The sequence below is a fragment of the Rhinolophus sinicus genome, chromosome 2, assembly GCF_057876585.1.
Source record: "Rhinolophus sinicus isolate RSI-liver-muscle chromosome 2, RSI-T2T, whole genome shotgun sequence".
Lineage (NCBI taxonomy): Eukaryota > Metazoa > Chordata > Mammalia > Chiroptera > Rhinolophidae > Rhinolophus > Rhinolophus sinicus.
This window is the reverse complement of record NC_142502.1, coordinates 39,398,534-39,419,031: the sequence shown is the minus strand read 5'-3', so window position 1 is coordinate 39,419,031 and position 20,498 is coordinate 39,398,534. Positions and strand designations below refer to the sequence as shown.

At 38.7% G+C, this 20,498-nt stretch overlaps 1 protein-coding gene across 2 annotated transcripts in view; it reads left to right on the top strand.

The window, feature by feature from the left end:
* The window catches only part of SLC35F1 (solute carrier family 35 member F1), a 371,967-nt gene that overhangs the window by 221,934 nt on the left and 129,535 nt on the right, over positions 1 to 20,498 (top strand). For both annotated transcript variants that reach the window (XM_074333488.2, XM_019740997.3), the window contains exon 2: positions 8,639 to 8,814. In XM_074333488.2, coding sequence (XP_074189589.2) covers positions 8,643 to 8,814 — 172 coding nt within the window. In that variant the 5' untranslated portion in view covers positions 8,639 to 8,642. The remainder of the gene's footprint in view (positions 1 to 8,638; positions 8,815 to 20,498) is intronic.

Genomic DNA, 20,498 nt, shown 5'->3' with positions numbered 1-20,498 from the left:
AGTATGCACATAATGATTAAACATTGCTGGTAACTCAGCTACTAAAGAGTTTAATAATCAAAAACACAAAAGGAATATACTTTATTTTTTCTCTTCTGCTACCTGGATAAAAAATTTTAACTTTTAAAATTTATTTTTTATTTATTTTTTAATTAAATTTATTGGGGTGACATTGGTTAATAAAATCACATAGGTTTCGAGTGTACAATTCTATAATATGTCATCTGTATATTGCATTATGTGTTCATCACCCAAAGTCAAATCTGTCACCATATATTTGACCCCATTTACCATCTTCTACCTCCTCCCTCCCCCTTTACCCTCTGGTAGCAACAAACTGTTGTCTGTGTCTATGAGTTTTTGCTTGTTTGTTGGTTTTGTTCATTTGTTGCTTTCAGTTTTATATGCCACATATGAGTGAAATCATATGGTTCTTGACTTTTTCTGTCTGACTTAATTCCCTTAGCATTATAATCTCTGGATTCATCCATGTTGTTGTAAATGGCAGTATTTCATCTTTTCTTATGGCTAAGTAATATTCCATTTCATATATACATATATTCACATCTTCTTTATCCAGTCATCTAGTGAAGGACACTTCGGTTGTTTCTATTGTCTTGGCCACCATGAATAATGCCATCATGAACATAGGGGCACATATATCTTTATGGATAAATGTTTTTAGACTTTTTGGGTAGATACTCAGAAGAGGGATTGCTGAGTTGTATTATGATAATTCTATTTTTAATTTTTTGAGGCACTTCCATACTGTTTTCCATAGTGAATGTACCAATTTACATTCCAACCAGCAGTGTATAAGGGTTCCTTTTTCTCTACGGCCTCATCCACACTTGTCATGTTGATAATAGCCATTCTATCAGGTGTGAGGTGGTATCTCATTGTGGTTTTGATTTGAATTTTCCTAATAGCTAGTGAAGTTGAGCATCTTTTCTCATGTCTGTTGGTCGTTTGTATGTTTTCTTGAGAGAAGTGTCTGTTCAGGTCCTCTGCCCATTTTTTAATTGGATTGTTTGTCTCCTTGTTGTTGAGTTGTATGATTTATATATTTTGTATATTAGCCCCTTATTGGAGGTGTTGTTTGCAAATATCTTCACCCATTCGGTTGGTTGCCTCTTTGTCTTGTTCATGGTTTCTTTTGCTGTGCAGAAGCTTTTTAGTTTGATATAGTCCCATTCATTTATTTTTGCTTTCACTTCCCTTGACTTTGAGGTCAAATTCATAAAATCTTCTCTAAGACCAAGGTCCATAAGTTTGTACCTATGTTTTCTTCTATGCAATTTATTGTCTCAGGTCTTATATTTAGGTGCTTGATCCATTTTGCATTAATTTTGGTTTAGTTTCTTTCTTTTGCACAATGAATAGACTTTAAAGTTGAAGATACCAGTTTCAGTTGATAATTACACACCAGCATCTCCTAAAAGTAAGTGAGAATTATGGAGTAGGCAGAAATGTAAAGCTCATTATCCTAGCCTGCATTTCCCAGAAAGCAGAGCCTTTTGCTGCTGCTTTACTAAGGATTGGAATCCAGGGAGCAGGAGTGAGGAAGGGAAGGAGGGAGAGACAATACAAGGGCACAAAGTACTCAGCAGAGCCTTTCATGAGGCAGGACCATCTTCAGAGAGCCTGCAGAAGTGACTGATTCTCGGGACAGTTTGCCTAAAGTATCTGTGTACTTTAGTTTCCTAGTGGTCAAGTACAATAATTCCTCTGCACTTCGTGGTTGCCAGTGAGTGGGCACCAAGCAGGCACCAACCAGGCACCGGCAGCAACATGGAATCCCCAGTAGAAGATACAGGTGCACAATAAGGGCGTGAGGCCCAAGGCCGCTGGATGTGCCCACACAGTGTTGGTATAGTGTGTGCAGAGCTGCTCATAGCAGCCGCCACTGAAGCTAGAGTTAAGTGACCAGAGACCTTGGAAACAGATGAGACCAAGAGGATTTGAAAGGGAGCATAAGAGGTTTCTTGCACACCCACCAACATCCTTACTTTACATGAAGTAAAATAATGTCCTTATAATATCCATAGTTTACATGAGGGAATCCAAGCCAAAGTGGGAGATGCCCGAGACTCTGGAGTTTAATTTGTGGACCTCCAGAGCCAGGGGCTTCCCACTCCCTACTTAGTGCCTTTTCACTCTTCTGTGACACTTCTGTAGACACACATCATATAGCGTGCATGAGCATTTGTGACTCATCTTCTCACACAAGTTTCAAATGTCTCCTACACTTAGTACGTCACAGACTCAGTGAAATATTGTTTAGGGGAGCTTCTTCATGGCCTCTTTGGTTTCCTCTAAACAACAACAACAACAAAACTGATACCACAGAACCAATGAACAGATTAAATTCCACACAGAATCTGAGACAAAGCAGCTCCAATTAATGTTAAACCTCTGGAGATGTGTATTTGCTTCTTGCCTAATAATCTTTTTACATACAAGTCTGATTAATACTGAATGTGATAAAACCGTTCAGCAAAGAGCTTCAAGAAGCTGATGTCCTAACTCCTGAAATCAGCAGTCTTGTGAGAGAATGTAGCAGAACAGATGTTTTTCCCACGTTCCAGCAGTATTGTTTGTAGTCAAGGCCGTACACTTATGTTCTTTATGTACACATACTGAATTCATATGCTGACTCAGATCTGACATGACTTGCGAGAGTACAGTTATCAGAGTGAAGATGTCTCCACAGAGAGGTTGACATGCTCTAATTCACGATGATGACATAATTGCTTCATTCTCATACTAAAGAATTACAAAGCAATGTGATTATGTAACTTGAAGATTTTCATACCTTTTTAAAGAAACACATACTTATAACTAAGGGAAGAAAAGATTCAACATGTGTTTTACTTGAAATTTTGTTATTATGAATATCTAATTTGTATGACACATGTTTCTTCACAAGATTCTAAAGTCTATTGATTTAACAGAATCAAGTGCTTATGGTAATGGTTACATCAGTCTTTATGAATACAGGCTCTATTAGAACAGGTACTCAGCTTCCTGCAGTACTATTTTTCCTGACAGTCATGCATTTTTCATTGTCTAGTCCTTCTGAATTTAAAGTGGATTGAGTGTCCTTTTAAATGCATAAACAAAGATGAAAATATGTACCATAGTCTCCTCTCCATTTCTGCTACTAAAATTATGGGGACTATGTATCCTATGTTAGAATGCATCTGGTGTGTTTTTCTGTATACTACATGAATAACCAACAGCTCATTGTGCAGAATTTCACCCTGCACCATATTTAGCATCATTTTTGCAAGATAGCACCTTACCAGGCTTGTTCAGAAATGCATCAGAAAATAGCTTATTAATCTCAGTGTCTAACTAGCAGATGGAATACAGTAAAAATGAGGTTGTTTTTGTCTTTTAGGGCTAGTAGTTTTTCAAGATAGGATGAATGAACAACCATTTTTCAAATCTTTTAAGACTTCACTCTTCATTTATACATATTTGTTCATTTGTAAATTTTTTCATTCATTCATTCTGTATTTATCAAGAATCTATTTCCTTTCCACCCAACAGTCCTCAAGGTACCAGAAACATAGAAATGAATAGAATCCATTTCCTTCTTCTCAGGAGCTTATGAGTTGCACCGTATGGGGAGTGCAAGGAGAAACAGGAGTGAGCAGATGAGGACACTTCACTCAGCCTTGGGGACCAGGGAGTGACCAAGGGAGGCTTTCTGCGGAAGGTGGTGCTTTAACACTATGAGGAGTTAGGTGAAGGGTCCACAGATCTATTTGGTGGTTACGTATGGGGAGAAAATGTATGAGGAATAAGGCAACAGTAAATAAACTGAAAAGACCCTAAAACAAAGAGAGTGGTAGAGGGAACATTCTGGAAGCAAAGCACCAAAAGAATTGTCCTGCGATAAAAGAGAACAAAAGAGAATTTGATGAAAGGAAGATAGTAAATGCGGTAGGGAGGAGGAATAAGAAGAGTGTCAATATCTAGGTTTATTTATATTTTTATTCATTTACTCATTTATTTTACTTTGGTAACTCCAGTAACTTAGCTCCGGTGTGCAGACTGCAACAAAAGCTACAGTAGTATCCAGGCTCACGAGCGAATCTGATAAAAGGGCCTTTCCATTCCTTCCTGTTTTACAAATCATGTTTGTTAGCATGACAGATAAAACCACAATTTACATCTTCTATCAAATCATACCAGCAGCAGCTGAATGACATGGCCTCTAATTAAAAGCAGAAATTGAATACAGCAGATTTGCTGTTTTGTTTGGCTGAAGAAACAAGAATAGGCTTGTTTTGCCTTTTTGTTGAAAGACACACATCACAGATGACTTGGTGGAAGAGTTTTCATCAGTCAGCCTGGCTGGCTTTTTTTGTCTTCACCTTCCCCAGAATGTTTCTGAAGTCCAGCGACTTAGGTTCCTAGCACTGTGCTCTGTGCCCTTTCTGAGGGCAAAGAGTATTTTTTGACAGCACAATGGTGGTATAGCGTAGTAATTGAGAAGTTGAAATGTGGACTCATCTGATCTAGTTTCCATCTCTTCCCCTTGCTAGCTCTGTGACTTTGGGCCAGTTGCTTAACTTAAGCATCAGTCTGTTTATCTATAAAATGGAACAATAATAATATCTGCCTTATAAAGTTACTGTGAGGATTAAATAAGATAGTATATATATAAGTCTAAACTCAGGACTTGGCACATAGTAGAAACTTATTAAATGTGAATTAGTATTGTTTCACCTTACCTGCCTCCATTTTTTTAGTAAGGTATTTGGGAACTCAGCTCCAAAATCTTGGTTTAGTAGCTCCCCAGTGACAAAGACTATCTTAGTTATCTTTGCATATGTAGTGCCTGGCATGTAGGAAGGCTGTTTATGGCACATATGTATCAGAAGGACAAAAATTTAATTTTCTTATGTAAGTAATCTGTCTTTTATTGTGGTTTGATTTTGTTCAGGAAAAGCACAGAATATTGCCAAAGTTTCAGATACTATGGTTGTAAATTACGGTGCTATACCAATTTCGAGGTTACAGCAGTAGTTTTCAATCTTTTTTTTCCCACGAAGATACACTCCATACACAACTCAGCATCAGGGACAACTCTCTGGTATATTAGCTGTAACTCTCCCCATTTCTCTTCTACTTAAGGATGTGAGTTATTATGCAAATAATCAAGAGTGACCCATGAGAGGATAGTCATGAATCCCATGTAAATTAATTTTAAATCATTATTTTAACTAGCATTGTTATTATTGTTATGTGGTGATTAGATCAAACTTCTTCAAATAATTCTTTGAATTCTGCAAATTTCTTCAAAGTCGACACCTTTGTTTCTCTGACTCTCTGACACGTATTCTCCACTAACTATCCCCTCCATGAAATTCTGTGTTCCCTTAATTTCCATGACACCGGTATCGCTCTGATATTCTTCACTCAATAAAAACTGATCTTTCAAAGGCTGGCCACGACTGCAAATCATCTCCCATCTGTCCTCATTCTCTCTACCCTGTAAGCAACATTTAATACAACAACTATTCCCTCCACGAAAGTCTCTGTTTGCTTGGCTTCCTTAACACCAAGAACTTTCCTGGTCTTCCAGGAAAGTGGCTTTTTAACCATTTCCGACCCCAATGATGCGCCTCTTCTTTCTCCTGTAGCCCCAGTCTGGAGATTCCCCAAGAATTTTCCGTAGGCCCTCTTGTTCTCTCTCCTATTCTCCCCTCCTTGGTGGTATCAATTAACAGTAGTTTAGCTATCACTCTTATGTGTATAACGTCCCATATTTACCTCCTGGTTGACCTCCCTATCCAACTCTGATTCCATGATTGTAATACTGCAGGATCATTCGGAAGTTCATCTGGCAGCTCAAATTTAATATATCAAGTTTATCAAATTTAATTTATTTTCCTACTAAAACCAGCTCCTTATCAGGACTTTTCAAACATTATTTTTATTTTTCAGCTGCAGTTGACATTCAATATCATATCAGTTTCATGTGTACAGCATAGTGGTTAGACGTTTATATAACTAAGTGATCCGTCTGGTAAGTCTAGTACCCACCTAACACCACACATAGTTACTACACTGTTATTGACCATATTCCCTGTGCTGTACATACATCCCTGTGACTGTTTTGTAGCTGCCAGTTTATACTTCTTAATCTCTTCCCTTTTTTCACACAGTCCCCCAACCCTCCTCCCACCTGGCAACCATCAGTTTGTTCTTTGTCCTTATTGTGATTTTTGTTAGTGATTTTTGTTATCTAATACTTCTCTTAGGCCAGTTTAAAAACCTTTCAGTTAATTCTGGTACTTCTCTTTATCTCTGCGTGATAAAAATATATATATCACCCTTTCATTTCAACAAACTGTGCCATGTTAACTAGTTCTACGTCTGCACTGTCTTTGAGTGTCTCCATTTTCTGCTTCCTCTGAATGGTATTTCTCAGCTATAGATACCAGGAAGAGCATAGTATAAGTTTCATAGTCTGGGTGGTGATGGTGGGGAGGGGGACACAGGAGGTGTATAAAGCAGTAAGTATAATACACTGATGTAGAAGTGAAGGAGATGCATCCCAGGGAAGAGAGGGCAGGGAAGACTTCTCACAGAGGGTGACATAAAAGCAAGCTGGATCGTGAAAGATGAGTGGGAGTCAGACTGACAAAGGCAGGAGGAACATTGTGGAAATAATATGTGCAAAGGCACGCAGGCAGCGAAGACCATGACTCCTTGTTGAAGCGCATGGCACTGTGCAGGGCTGGAGCTCTGGGGGAATAGTTCCAGTGGGGGAACACGATGGGAGAAGAGGAGGTAAAGCTCCAGGGGTGCTTTAGGAGTGGAGGGAGGACATTTAGGGCTTTGTTTCAGTGATCTGTTTCTGCCTAACAAACCACTGCAAACCTCATGCCCTAAAACAACAGCCATTGATTATTTCTCACAGTTCTCCAATTAGGCAGCAATCTCTGGCGATGTTTCATCTCTGTTCCATGTGCCACAGGCTGGCACAGTTCCACGGGGGCGAGAGGATCTAAGCTCCTTACTCACATGTCTGGCATTTCAGCTAAGACACCAGTGGCTGGCCGGGTCTCTTTCTTTTCACATGGGTTTTCAATATTTATTAGTCTAACTCAGGTTTTTTTTTTACATGGAAGCTGAATCCTAACAGGGCAAAAAAATGGAAGCTGCCAAGCTTCTTAAAGCTTAGGCCCAGAAGTCACATGATATCCCTTCTTCTACATTCTATTGGTCAAAGCAAGTCACAAGACCAGCTCAGCTTCCAGAAAAGGAGAAATGGACTCCACCTCCCTTTGGGAGGAGCAGTATACGTGTAGAAGGGTGGGAGGAAATGTTGGCAGCCATCTTTGTATATGGTCTACCACAGGCCTTACACATCACTGCATTGTTGTAGGATTTTAAGCTGCAGACTGACATTTTAAACTTACATGTTTAAAAATATCTCTTTGACTCCTTTATAAAGATTGAATTCAGGAGTGAACAAAATGTGATGGATACTTCTTTTTTTTTTTTTAAGTAGTATATCACCAAGGTGTCTGCCCAGGACTCTGTGCCCATTCCAGAAAGATGGATTCACATCTTTTATGGAGTAGGAAATATGTAACACTGCAAATCTCTGCCTAATGCTTTTTGTTGTTGTTTAGAAATGCTATTCCTGACTGGAAACAAAAAGAAAAAAAAGAAATGCTATTCCTTGCTTATTTTATATAGCTGTTTCTATAAATAAGCCAGGAAAGTCAGATGATTCTTTTGGGCAGGGCAGAAGCCTGCTTTATGTTTCCAGGGGCTCTTCCTGCGTCCGAGCATGCATGTATAAGTGACCATAATTCCCATGCAAAATGAAGCCCTTGGCTCTTGCCTCCAGTCCCCACTGCAGTGGCCTCTAGGGGCCGTGCCTATGATGAAACCACAGAAAATGTTTACAGATGTTGACATGTTTCATTTCAGGTGACTACCTTAGTCAGTAAATTTCCTTCATGAATGGCAGTTTTGATATGTAAGCCATTATAACTTAAGCAAAGGAGAGTGAATCCAGTGCTTACTAATGCCTCCTCGATCAAACAGAGATTCCAAATCTGGTAATAGAGTGGAGATGGTCTTTCTGGATTTTTCAAGTGTTTGTACAACCCTTTCACTTAACTATTCCTTGATCCAAAATTTCTGTCCATAAAGAAAACAGTCTCCTTTATTGGTATAGGAACCTGAGGATAAGGTTGGAATACAGTCCCTCTTGGTCAGCGTTCAGGTTTTCGCCCAGAGTTCTGAAGAGTTAGTTAATATTATAGTGGGCATCAGGATGGTGTTAACTTTCCCCCACAGTCCCCAGAGTGCTGTGGCTAGAAGCCAGGATCACTTGGAGAGATTTCATCTCAAATCCCAGTTTTACCACTTCTGAGTTATGTAACTGCAGACAAATTCTTCCCCTCTCTAAGCTTTGGTTTCTTCCCCTGTAAAACCTCAATAACAATTGCACCTTCCTCATAGGATTTCTGTGATGGATTCAAAGTAAGACTATTTATTGCACTTAGCCCAATGAACAGCACAAGTGCTCAACACATTCTAACTGTTAACTGTTTTAACAAACTTCCTGCTGATCTTTACTGTGTTTCTCTTCATTTCCCAGGGAGATGTTAATCTCCGTGGCTCTGGGCCAAGTGCTTTCCCTCCTTATTTGTGGAATTGGCTTGACCAGCAAGTACCTGTCAGAAGATTTCCATGCCAATACACCAGTCTTCCAGAGTTTCCTCAATTACATCCTTCTCTTCTTGGTCTATACCACCACACTCGCTGTCAGACAAGGTAAGCATGCAAATACACCTGGAATATAGTTTGGTTTCTCTTTTGTAAATATCAGGAAGAGTGATGAGCCAAGGCCGGATAACTTTTTCATTCACAGCATCATAAGACTATTCAAAACCCCAAATCTCACTTTTCTGTGTTGCAGTCATCCAGTAAGCAAAATGAATGAATAAATCAGAAAGAAGCTTAAGTTGTGTGAATTCAGTAGGAAGTAGGAAATGCATGTCTAGGCAGAACTGGACAATTGCTCACTATTTGAATTCCTGTTCACATTCCTTGTACCCCTCTGAATCTAAACAGAATGCTTCCCTGGAACCTGGAGTAGGCCTATGCAGCTGTCTTAAGTGAAGCTAGCCCTGAGAAATTCAAGGGAATTAAAGACAAATATATGTTCTTCGAGAAAGTGTCACAGGAAAGATAAAAATCGTAAATGCAAACAACTCTAGTAATAGCAAAGGAGAAAATAAAGAAAACTACCACAAATGGCCAGGTGAGATGGTCTGTCTGAACTTAAAATAGCTAAGGCAATAAAATAAAGCAAGTCCTCTAAGAGTCAATGCAAGAAAAACCTTTTAGGGGGCAATTGCAGCTGAAATCCTTGGAGTGTATCTCTGCAGAGTATACCTCAGAGCCTTATGGTTATACCACTGGACTTGTGTGTACACTCTTATCTATGACCCAGAAATAGCCAACAATTTCCCCCCAAAGTAACTGTTGACTGTAAACTATGCTTGAAAAATAATCATAAACATGTTTGAAGACAATTATAGACCTTAGTAATAAAGAAGGATACATGAATAGCTGTATACATTAATTGTACTGGTCATGCTTTTTTTGAAACTTCTATAAGAACTGTGTATCAGTGTTTAGTTTTTACATTTTTTATTTGGATTTCTGTCCAGAATAATATTTCTTAATTATAATGATTTGTCCAGTACTAGATTTCCTCTTAGAGGGAAAATAAAAATGAACAAGTTGGGACTGAATTGTAGTATAACTTTGGATATATTTAAAGTATTGGAAAAGATAATTTCATTTAGTTCTCAAAAGTATGTGTTATCAGTGTTTGTTTTAATTAGCCCAGTACAAGGAGTACAAAAAAGAATAATAAGATTGAATGTAAGGCAATTTTGCAATACTTTAGTATTACCAAAAAGAAAAGAAAATTCACAGGAAAGTGGTAAGTTTATCTTCTCTAGAGTATTTTAGAACCAAACATTCCAGACTATGAGAAGGTGAGTTGTAACTAGTCTTTGAGTTCTTGTCAATCTCACTTTCTAGGAGTCCAGAAATTAAAAAAAAAAAAAAAAAAAAAAAAAACCTGCATCAGGACAAAAGTAAAATCAAGCCATTCTAAGAAACAGAATAATTTCACAGTCACAGATAGAGACAGAAAAATCTTAGAAAACTTAATGTAGCAAAAGACTTAAAGTTAATAATAATACCTCCTATTGAGCATTTATAATGTACCTAGCACCATGTATGTGAATTCTCTCTTTTAGTCCTTCAATCAAAGGAAATAAGTATTATTATAAAAAATTTTCTAAGTGAGAATACAGAGGTTTCATCAGCCTTGGGAACCTGCTCCAGGCTATGGGACTAGGAAGTGTAGAGGTCCAAGGTCCACTGAATGTCAGGGCTGTGTGCCTTCCTGGACCACCCTGCTTTCACCAGGCAAGGTCTAGGGAAGGCAAGAAGAGGAAAGAGAGATACTTTTGAACAAAAGGAGGGTTTCTCCTTGAATTTCAAATCTCGGAATAAGAAACCAGCCCTGGATGCAAGGTCTAGTGAGGCATAGCAGTGAAGTCAAGAGGATATGGTCACAGTGCCGTGGGTGGGGAGGGGGCGGTACAACTCAAAGAGGCTGACACTAGGAGCAGCAAGGAATCTTGAGGCTCTTTGGAAAGAGGACTGAAGAGGGTCTGAGGAAATTCTGTGTCTCTCAGTCAGTGATGGAGAGAATCCATTTCTAAAAGGCTCGATCTGGAGATTTTTGCCATTGCCTCAGATTATTGCTAACTTTGCTGACATATCTTTATTTGGGTGTTTATTCAGAATGTTTGTTTGTTTTAATCTTCATCTTTAGAAGTTTTAATAGGCTGGCATTAAGCTAACATCTGGAAATCAACATAGTAATTGTGTTAATTTTGCGGAGGCTGATGCAGTACTATGTTCCTGAAACATAATAATCTCTTTCCTCATGCACCTCAAGATTTGAGAGGGAATGAACAGAGCAATGAGCAGAGGCTGGCAAGTCTGGTGTGTGCAAGGGAAGTGCTGTCATAACCACAGTCCCCCTTCCTTCCCCAGTGCTCCTGACCACTCTCCCCAAAAGGGCTGCAGATTAGGACTCAGCAAGATGCCCATCTTCCCAGGTCTCCCAGCACAGCTGTCCCCTACCCTGCTGGGCCGTCATATTAAATTTGATGCCACTTTGGACACATAACAAGAAATTTTACTCAGGAACGTATCTTTAAACAAATCTCTCTTTATAATTTTAATAATACAACTTCTAAAAATTATGATTGTTACATGTGAACACAATGTAATGAGTGCAAGAATCCCTTCAAGAGCATTAAGGATGATGTGATTACAAAAGCCTTGTGGAAATTTGACTCGAAATTTAAACGGTATTCTCTTTATTGAATTTGCATTGCACTAATGGTCAAAGACTCTGAAGCAACAGGTTCTCGTAGAAGTTCCAGTATAACTCCAGTTCAAACTAGAGTTTTGAGCTTGTCCCTGATTATTCATTAGTTCCTATAGAAATCTGAGTACCATCTTCCTTTAAAAAAATTGTATCTTGTTGAACAAGTTTTAAGTCTTGCCCTGTCCTGAATTGGAGCCTGGTTTTTATTCTAGATGATTCTAAAATTTAAAAGAAGATCTCGTGTTCATAACAAAACTTCAGTAATAAATTTTGTAAAACGAAATGTACTTCAAAACATTAGTTCCATTGACATTGTATCAAGATTGAAGCTGTAGATTCAATTTAGATAGCTATTACTTCAACAGGTTCATTGTAACCACTTTTGAGAAGTTATTCAGGCAATTAAAATGTATCAATTGAATTGTATTCATTTGATACATTCAGTAGGGTCAAGAATTAGAAAGAAAAACTCAGTCCTCCTTCTGTGTGGCTTTCCTTTATTCTCACACTATTACCACACTTAACATTTCTGACGCTAGGTGTGTGCAGGTTTTTCCCACACCGTGCAATTCTGCTACCCCAGCTGGGGGTCCTACAGTTTAACTCAATTCCGACACATATCCCACAGTTAAGGGCTCAGTCCCACGAGATTGTTTCCCCTTATTCAGATGCCAATTACTTCTGACTGATAGGCTATAAATCGAAGTTTCTCACAGTCTACTTTTCAGGCTTGGTTAATTTACTAGAGCCTCTTACAGGGCTCAGGAAAACAGTTAACTTCCTGTTGACCAGTTTATTATAAAAGGATATGAGGAAGGATGTAGATGAACATCCAAATAGAGGAGATGTGTAAGGCAAGATATGTGCAGCTTCCATGCCTTCTCTGGGCACACTACTCTCCCAGCACCTCCACGTTCACCCCGACACTGTCTGAACCCTGTACTTCGGGGATTTGTATAGAGACATGATCAACCACTAACTCCATTTCCAGCCCCTCACCCCTCTCTGGAGAATGGGAAGTGGGGCTGAAAATTCTACTTCTAATCATGGCTTGGACTTTCTGGAGAGCAGCTCTATCCAGGAGCCACCTGGAGTCACCTCATTAGAACAGAAGACGTTCCTATCACCCTGGAAATTCCGAGGGATTTAGGAACAGTGTCAGGAACTAGGGGAAAGGCCAAATATTAGAACAAAAGATGTTCCTAGTGTGCTTATCACTTAGGTAATCACGAGAGTTTTAGGAATTTTGTGCCAGGAACTAGGGGCAGGGAAAAAGAAAAAAAAAAAATATATATGTATATATATATATATATATATATATATATATATATATATATATATATATCTTACATATATATTACACAATATGTATTACATATTATCTCACAAGACTGTAACTAGTAAAATACAGTGAGGCTTCCAAAACCTTTTTGATTGGCCAAGGAAATTCTCACAAGAAGACTCTTCTTTTTATCTACTTTTTTTTTTTCATTAAAATTCCATGTAATGCTAGCTGAAATTACGAAGCAGAGAAACACAAAACGCAAAGACTCTATAAAGAGGAGCGATGAACAGTTTGGAGTCCAACTGAAACAAATCCCGTTGGTGTTGTGAAAGCAAGAAATATGACAGGCTCTTAAAAATAAAGGTGAAAATAGTGTATGTTTCTTATCAAGAAGAAACTATGTCATCGAGCTTTTTGTCCATGAGCTTTTTTTTATCAGCTATTACAAGAATCCTACTGCTTCTCAGAACTACTTGCAGCAGTTCTTCAATAATAGATGCCCATGGTTCCTCTATTGGCCATTTTTAATTTCTGAGTGTGTATAAACCACAAAGTTTTTAAATAGTAATTTCTTCCTCCTTTTCTTCTGCCATTCTTGTCAGTTCTTGTCTCTCTAATTCCTCTTTATTTTCGCCTCAACAATTTACTCAGTGATGAGAGTAGTAGGGATTGTGGGGCAAAGGCAGGATGATAAGGGTCGAAACAAAACAAAACAAAAAAAACCTTTCATTCCTTGTTTTCTTCCTCAAGACACGGTGGTGAAAAAAATGAGTGTCAGTAATTAAAGCATGAACAAGAATGAGAAATGTCTGCTGCTTTTTATATGCATGCCCTGGAAAGAAAATAAAATGTTGCCACCGTTGATCATCATTAGATATAGTCCTGGTGACTGGTTTTATAAGTTTCGCTTTTTCATTGAAAGATATTTTTATAAGCTCTTCCAATTTCAAAAAGAAGACAAGCTTCCAGCTAAAAGCCATTTGATGATCATTGCATGCATTTTACTTTCCAGCAAATTCTTGAAACATAGACATTAAAGTATTTATTGAATCATTTATATATTTCTTTGTGTCAGGGTGAAAATGAAACAAGTCTCTAACAGTGCTAACAGCGCACTCATAAAAATATTGCCATGTGTAATCTCTTTATTTTTTTCTGAAGGGAGAACACTGAAAAGTAAATGTTTGCCTTACTTTTCATGAGAAATATTTTCATTTTGAACATTAAATTTCAGAAGACAGAAATCCTAGAGATCTAGTTTTAAATTTTAGTTCTAAGTGGCGAGGCTGAAGAAACGAACTCAGCTCAGGTATTTCAAGTGCTGACGCCCCATCTTCATTGTCTTTTCCCCACCCAGAGCACTCAAGTAGGACAGGAGCGATGAGAGAAATATATAAAAATGACAGCCTTTTCTACATACAACAGATGGATGCAACTCCTAGCCCAATGGTCCAGTCCCACAGGCCTCAGCTTTTTAAATGAATGTTCTTCTCAGAATTTGTGCCCAAAAAGTATTCCTCATTTTGGTGGTGGCTGGAGAAGCATTCATCAGAAGGTAATTGTTGCCTCTTCTAATCCCAGACAGGCTTCACATTGATTCTCTGCAGACAGACTACACTTCTATACACAATTACATAGACTAAATTCTCAATTGCCAGTGTTGCAAGATTAAAAATACATATGTAATTAGAGGAAATGAAGGACTTCATACAAAATAATATTGATCTCTCAAAGAGCTACACAAGGTCTTGGAAACTTAAGAATCTGGTATTCACAGTATGTTAGAGCTTAGAGTCACCTGGAGATCTCACCTCCCCAGTTCTGTTAATATTGCTCTGCCTCTGTGAATCTTTGCTCCTTGCCTTTTTTGGAATTTTCTTTGCCACTTACCATAGGAAGTCAAAAACACAGGCAAGAGCAGTGAAAAGAGTTAAAACAGGAGCCAGGATTTCCTCAGAGCAGAAGCCCTAGGTCTGTTCATACACAGCTCAGTTTCCAACTCTCTGGATAACCTTGACTAAATCATTGAGAAAGGATTGTTAATGGGTTGGCAGAATAAGAAAGCACTTGGCAAATGTAAATACTGAATTATAACTCCCTTGGGAGTCATGGGGGAAATATTAGTGTCACTTACCTAAGTCTGTGTGAGGTAATATGCATTGGAGCTTCATAAAAAGCCTCCCTTGTGGGAAATTACTTGGCAAACTTCCATTCCTATTCCTTGTCAAGTTGCATTTATTTTTGCCTCTTAAACATGATTGGGGTATATTAGCCCCCGTAGTATAGAAAGGTTTTACCTCTGAGATGTATCCTTGGTAGACATTCCATGGGAATTATACTTATGTTGTCAGGGAAAGGGAAAGAAAAGGGAGTTCAGGGTCCACATACAAACCACGCTGGTCATTAGTAGAGAAAAATCACAAGAGAAAATTAGAATCCAGTTCTAGCAAAACTGCCTGCCTGTATATGGAGCAACTGGAACCCTCAAGTACTACTACTGGGAATGCAAAATGATACTGACACTTTGGAAAACAGCTTGGCAGTTTCATATAAAGTGAAAATACACCTACCATATGACCTATCAATCACATTCTTCTAAGAGAAATGAAAATATAATGTTCATACAAAAGGCTGTATGCAAATATCCATTGCAGCTTTATTCACAATCACCAAAAACTGTAAATGCTCATCAACTTGGGAAAAGATAAACAAATTGTGGTAAATTCATACAATGGAGTACACTCGGCCATCAAAAGGAATAAGCGACTGATACGTGCAATGGTATGGATTAATCTCAAAAACATGCTATGTGCAAGAAGCCAGGCATGAAAGCTTACATCCACATTGCATTGCATAAGCATGTATTGCATTGTCATGTGATGTTCTGGAAAAGGCAAAACTACTAAGGTAGAAAATAGGTCAGTGGTTGCCAGAGACTGGGAGCACGGAGGAGATTGACTGCAAAGGGACACGAGGGACTTTGGGAGGTGATGTGAATGTTCTCTATATTTTGATTGTTGTAGAGGTTACATTACTGTATACATGTGTCAAAACTCTTCAGACTGTACACTTGAAAGGAGTGAATTTTGTTGCATGTAAATTATGCTTTAATACTCCTGACCAAAGGCGGGGGTGGGGGGGGGAGAATTGACTGCTTACTAGCACTCATCACTCCGTGGTTGCCACAATGACATAATGAATGTATCATTGGGCTCAGTTTCCAATATGTAGCTATTTCTTCAGTCACTTTTGGATGTTAGGAACATCATTAAAACTTCCTACTTTGTTTTGGCATGCTATCAGACCACAAGAATGAGTAGAGTTTCCCCCCAAAATGTACATAATCCAAGGAACTTGCTAGTGGGACAGAAACTGTTATTGATCAAGCTCATAATCCCTTAAACAATGAAATCGTACACACATTCCGTACATATGCAGTGCTTAGAGGGTGAATTTGCACCAAATCAAGTGTTCCACAGTCTTAATCGAACTTACAATATCCAATAGCACATGTCCTGTTGTGCTAAAGTAGATGAATCTCATGCAGAATAATAACTTACCCAGAACTTTCAATATCACTTAGCCCTGTAAGTGACTTTTAGACTGAAGGAAAATGAAATGAATATGCAAAACCATCTTCTCTTAATGAATCCTCATGAAAACTGACACGCATACGCACACACCCATACTTGGACACTTTTTATACATCCCCCATTTCCTGTACCGTAGACGTTATTAACGGATGCCCTCTGATTCTTTCATTCTAAACAGCATATAAGCTGGAGGGAAGTATTGTCTTTCTGTTTTATCTGGAGTCCGTGTTGGCTGTTAATTCTGAAAATCTTTAAGTGTTCATCTTTCCATGCTGAGCGCTGGCATGGAGCAGTGCTCATTCCTGGCACGCTCTAGCATTCGTGGGAGAGATTGAAGGGTGGTTACAAGATGATAACTGTATTGCCTGAAGGAGATAAGTCCCCTTCTGCCAAAGTAATGCTTTGTATGTAATTAGTGTAAAAATTCAGAGGAATAGTTTATCCTTACAATCATCTTTCTCATTAAAAAAGAATCATAATGGAAGAACAAAGCAGTTCCTGCAGTGAACTGAATTGCTTTCCCTAAGTTTTCATTAAATCAGAGACTCAGCAGTTAGCCATCTTGCAGACACTATTGCAGTCTGCTGCAAGAGATTTTCAGGGAAAAAGAAAAAAAACGGGAAAAAAAAACACACCACATTTTTCTTTTTCTTCACAGGATTGCATTGTGGTTATCTTTAGATCAGAATTCCCTATCTATGCAATTTTTAAGCATCTGGTTTCACTGGTTTCAATTCCTGAGATTTTTGAGGACAGGAAAAGGATCATGTATCTCACCAAATTTAAATGTAATGCTTGCAAATGGTGGCTTCTGACTACAAGTTGGAGAGACCTGACTCCTTCAGTGACCTATATGAGAGAAAAAAAAAGGGGGAAATGGCTCCCAAATAAAAGAAAATGTGATCAGAATTTGTTTCTGACCATTTTTTGGCACTATTTGACCCTTCTTTCTGTGAAACAGAATGAATATTACTTACTTTTTGCCTCTAACTTCCTAATTAGTCATGTCTAAAAAATGTCTATCTTTAAGAATCATATTTAGAATTATTACTTAAGTTCACTAAAGTAATATATAATTTTAAACAATTAAGGTCTAGAACTTTTTCTGTTTCTCAATTCAATCAACACTCAAAAGCCACTGAGTCATCCCAGTAAGTTTTCATAACTTGTGTTGCATTTCTTCATTTTGTAAGTCAGGACAATAATAACTGCCTTGCAGGTTTTGTGTGGATTAATGAGGTAGTGATGCATTTGGAAAACTAGCAGTGTGAGGCATAGGAAAAGCATTCAATGAATCTGATCTGCCATCGTTAGATTTGCTTAATAAATATTGATTCTTCTCTCCAGCAAGTTGGATTTCACACACGTAACCCTTAATTTGAATACATTCCACCATGAGGACTCTGCATTATTCCAGCATTTATGTTCTCCTTGTTGCTGGATGTCAGAGTAGGCACTGGTATGATTCATAGAGGCATCAAAAAGAGGAGACATTTTAGATGCTGTCTTACCTCTATGGTGTCTAATGTGAGTGAGGGAACTCACTGATAGAATCATTACACTACCACCCTCAGGGTGTTGAGTGGGGCTCCTTTTGCCTGAGAAAGCCAAGCCCACAGAAACGATGGGCACCCAAAATTTGTTCAGAAGGATCCAGAGCCACCCTTCTACTTTCAGGCCTAACTTTACTCAAACAGTACAAACTATGAGAGATTGGGATGGGAAACAGTGGGGTTGCCAAAGGAAAGAGTTGAAAAAACAATTCCCCAGGCCAGTGCCTGTTCCAGAAACGAGTGAATCTTTTGTTCTAGAGTTCTGATTATGACTGTGAAATATCAAGGCAGAATTGCTTCCCACCCTTTCTATCTCCCTTGACTTTGTGTGTGTGTTTCCTATCTCTTCTCCTGTTTGCTCTCTTTACCCCAGCCTTTTCCCTCTCACACAACCAGAACTGATAGACGAATGGGAAGAAAAACAATCCCATTCTCTTTACTGAGACAGGACTGTCATTAAAAATTCAGACTTTGCAGAGCAGATCCAGATTTAGTTTAAGCCATGCCTATAAATAACCACTCCAAGTTACCATTCTTTTCTCAAGAGAAGGCTCAGAGCACAAGAACACCAATTAAGATCAAAGATATTTTAAACCAAGCTTGACTACCTTTTTCCTGTATGAGTTTATCCCACAACACACACACAGTGCATCTGTGAACTGCAACCAACTCAATATGCATACAGAAAGCAAAGCAGATCCAAAGCAGCTGTGAAATCACATTCTTATTTGGCCTGCTGACTGAGGTACCTGCCAGCCGGAGAAGTTGAGGACAAAGATGTGTGGTTTGACCAAAACTAGGAGAGGATGGCATTTCTGTCCCTGATAAGTACCAGCAAGGAATGAGTTCTCGGGACAAGGGCCATGGCCATGAATGTTTTAGAAGATCCTATCATTATAATCGAAGGGATTCTTCAGACGCATTCCCAGAGGGCTTGTTGGGTCACTATTTTATAACCAAAATCCCAAATCTCCATCAATTATTTGGACTAATCAAGGAGCAGCATGTCTCTTTGAAGACCATTTCAATGGAAACCATAAGAACTCTATAAGCAGAGATCGAGCCTTACTAATGAACTATTTTTGCATGGACAAGAATTGTCCTTGGATGAGCTCATTAAAAGGAATCTCACTCCCATTTTTTGACAGGGTACGCACATTTTTTCTATTTCAATGTTGAAAAATGAAGTCAAGGTGGGAGAGGGGAAAATTAAAAACAACCAAAGATTTAAAAATAAATAAATAAATAAAGAGCTAAAAAATGCCCCAAGAGGGCACACTTATAGAGGGCTACAACGCCAGGGAAGTGGCTGTCAGCATGTCATCCTCTAGATGAGAAGAAGGTTAAGCCACACTGTCACAGATCATGGAGCCATTGCTCAATAATCATGATCCATTGTCACAGATCACGGAACCATCATCCAGCAGGAAGAGCACTCCGCAGACAAACTCGATAGACTACTGGGGCCTCACCAAATCCAAAGCAGCAGGTTCTATACCCTATAAGCACATTTCAACTTTTGGCTTTAGTGGATGTCATTCGCTGAGGTCGAAATTTCCAGCTGTGCTGTATTAAACTCAGGACCATTATAGCATTACTTTAAGCAAGCTATTGATTTTAAGCTTTTTGTCAGACTAAAAGTAACTAGGTTCACTCAGAAGCGAGCAAAGAACTCGTCTTCTAAAAATAAAGTTAAGGAACTTGGTAACTTCGTTTTAACAGAGAAATGTGTGGGCAGAGGTTATGTAAGTGTCAGAAACGTAGACAACTCTGCACTGTTGAAAATTATAAGTTATTTACTATATGGAAATTTAATAGATCTCAACCCCTGATTTCTAATGCTTTGACATCAGATATGTCGAGTAATTTAGACACCTGACAGGACAGTCACTGTAAATGTGGTCCTATAGTTAGAGTGTCTCTTAACAGATGGAATCAATGTGGCACACAAGCCAAGGATGCAGTGCCTCCCTAGCCTACAGAGTTTTATAGTTTTAATTCTGTCCATGATTACTTCATACCAAACCATCTTGAAGTCTCTCACCTGGTTAAATCTTATTCAGATTTCTCTTATCTAAATTTAAGTTATCTTACCTTTCTCAGTCACCTATTTATTCCTTCATGTATTCACTCAGGCATTATTCCATTCATTCAGTCAGCCAATGCATTTTGAGGGCCTTCATTTAGGTACTGTATTACGAGGTGTGAAGGATACCTAACTGAGTAAAGATAATCTCCCTTTTCCACCCCTTCTAAGCTACTGACAAGAACAGGAGGGTAACAAGGAAAAATCCCTGGAATTTCAAGAGTACAGATCTGAGGGCCTTGCTTTTTCTTATATCCACCACATCTTCATTCCAAAGGAATTTACTTCTCCTGTGTCAGCCATTTCACCCCTTTTTTTCCTCCATCCACCACCAGTCTTCCCTTTCTTAATTATTCACAGAAGAACTCATTACAAGCAGACAGAGTCAATGCATTGCTGTTTCATGGTTTTCCCCTTGGCCTTCTTTGATCACACACACATCCTTTGCTCCAGACCCCGATTTCACAGTAAGGAGAGGAGCCGCTGTTCCTGCAGTCCCTGCACCACCACCACACTG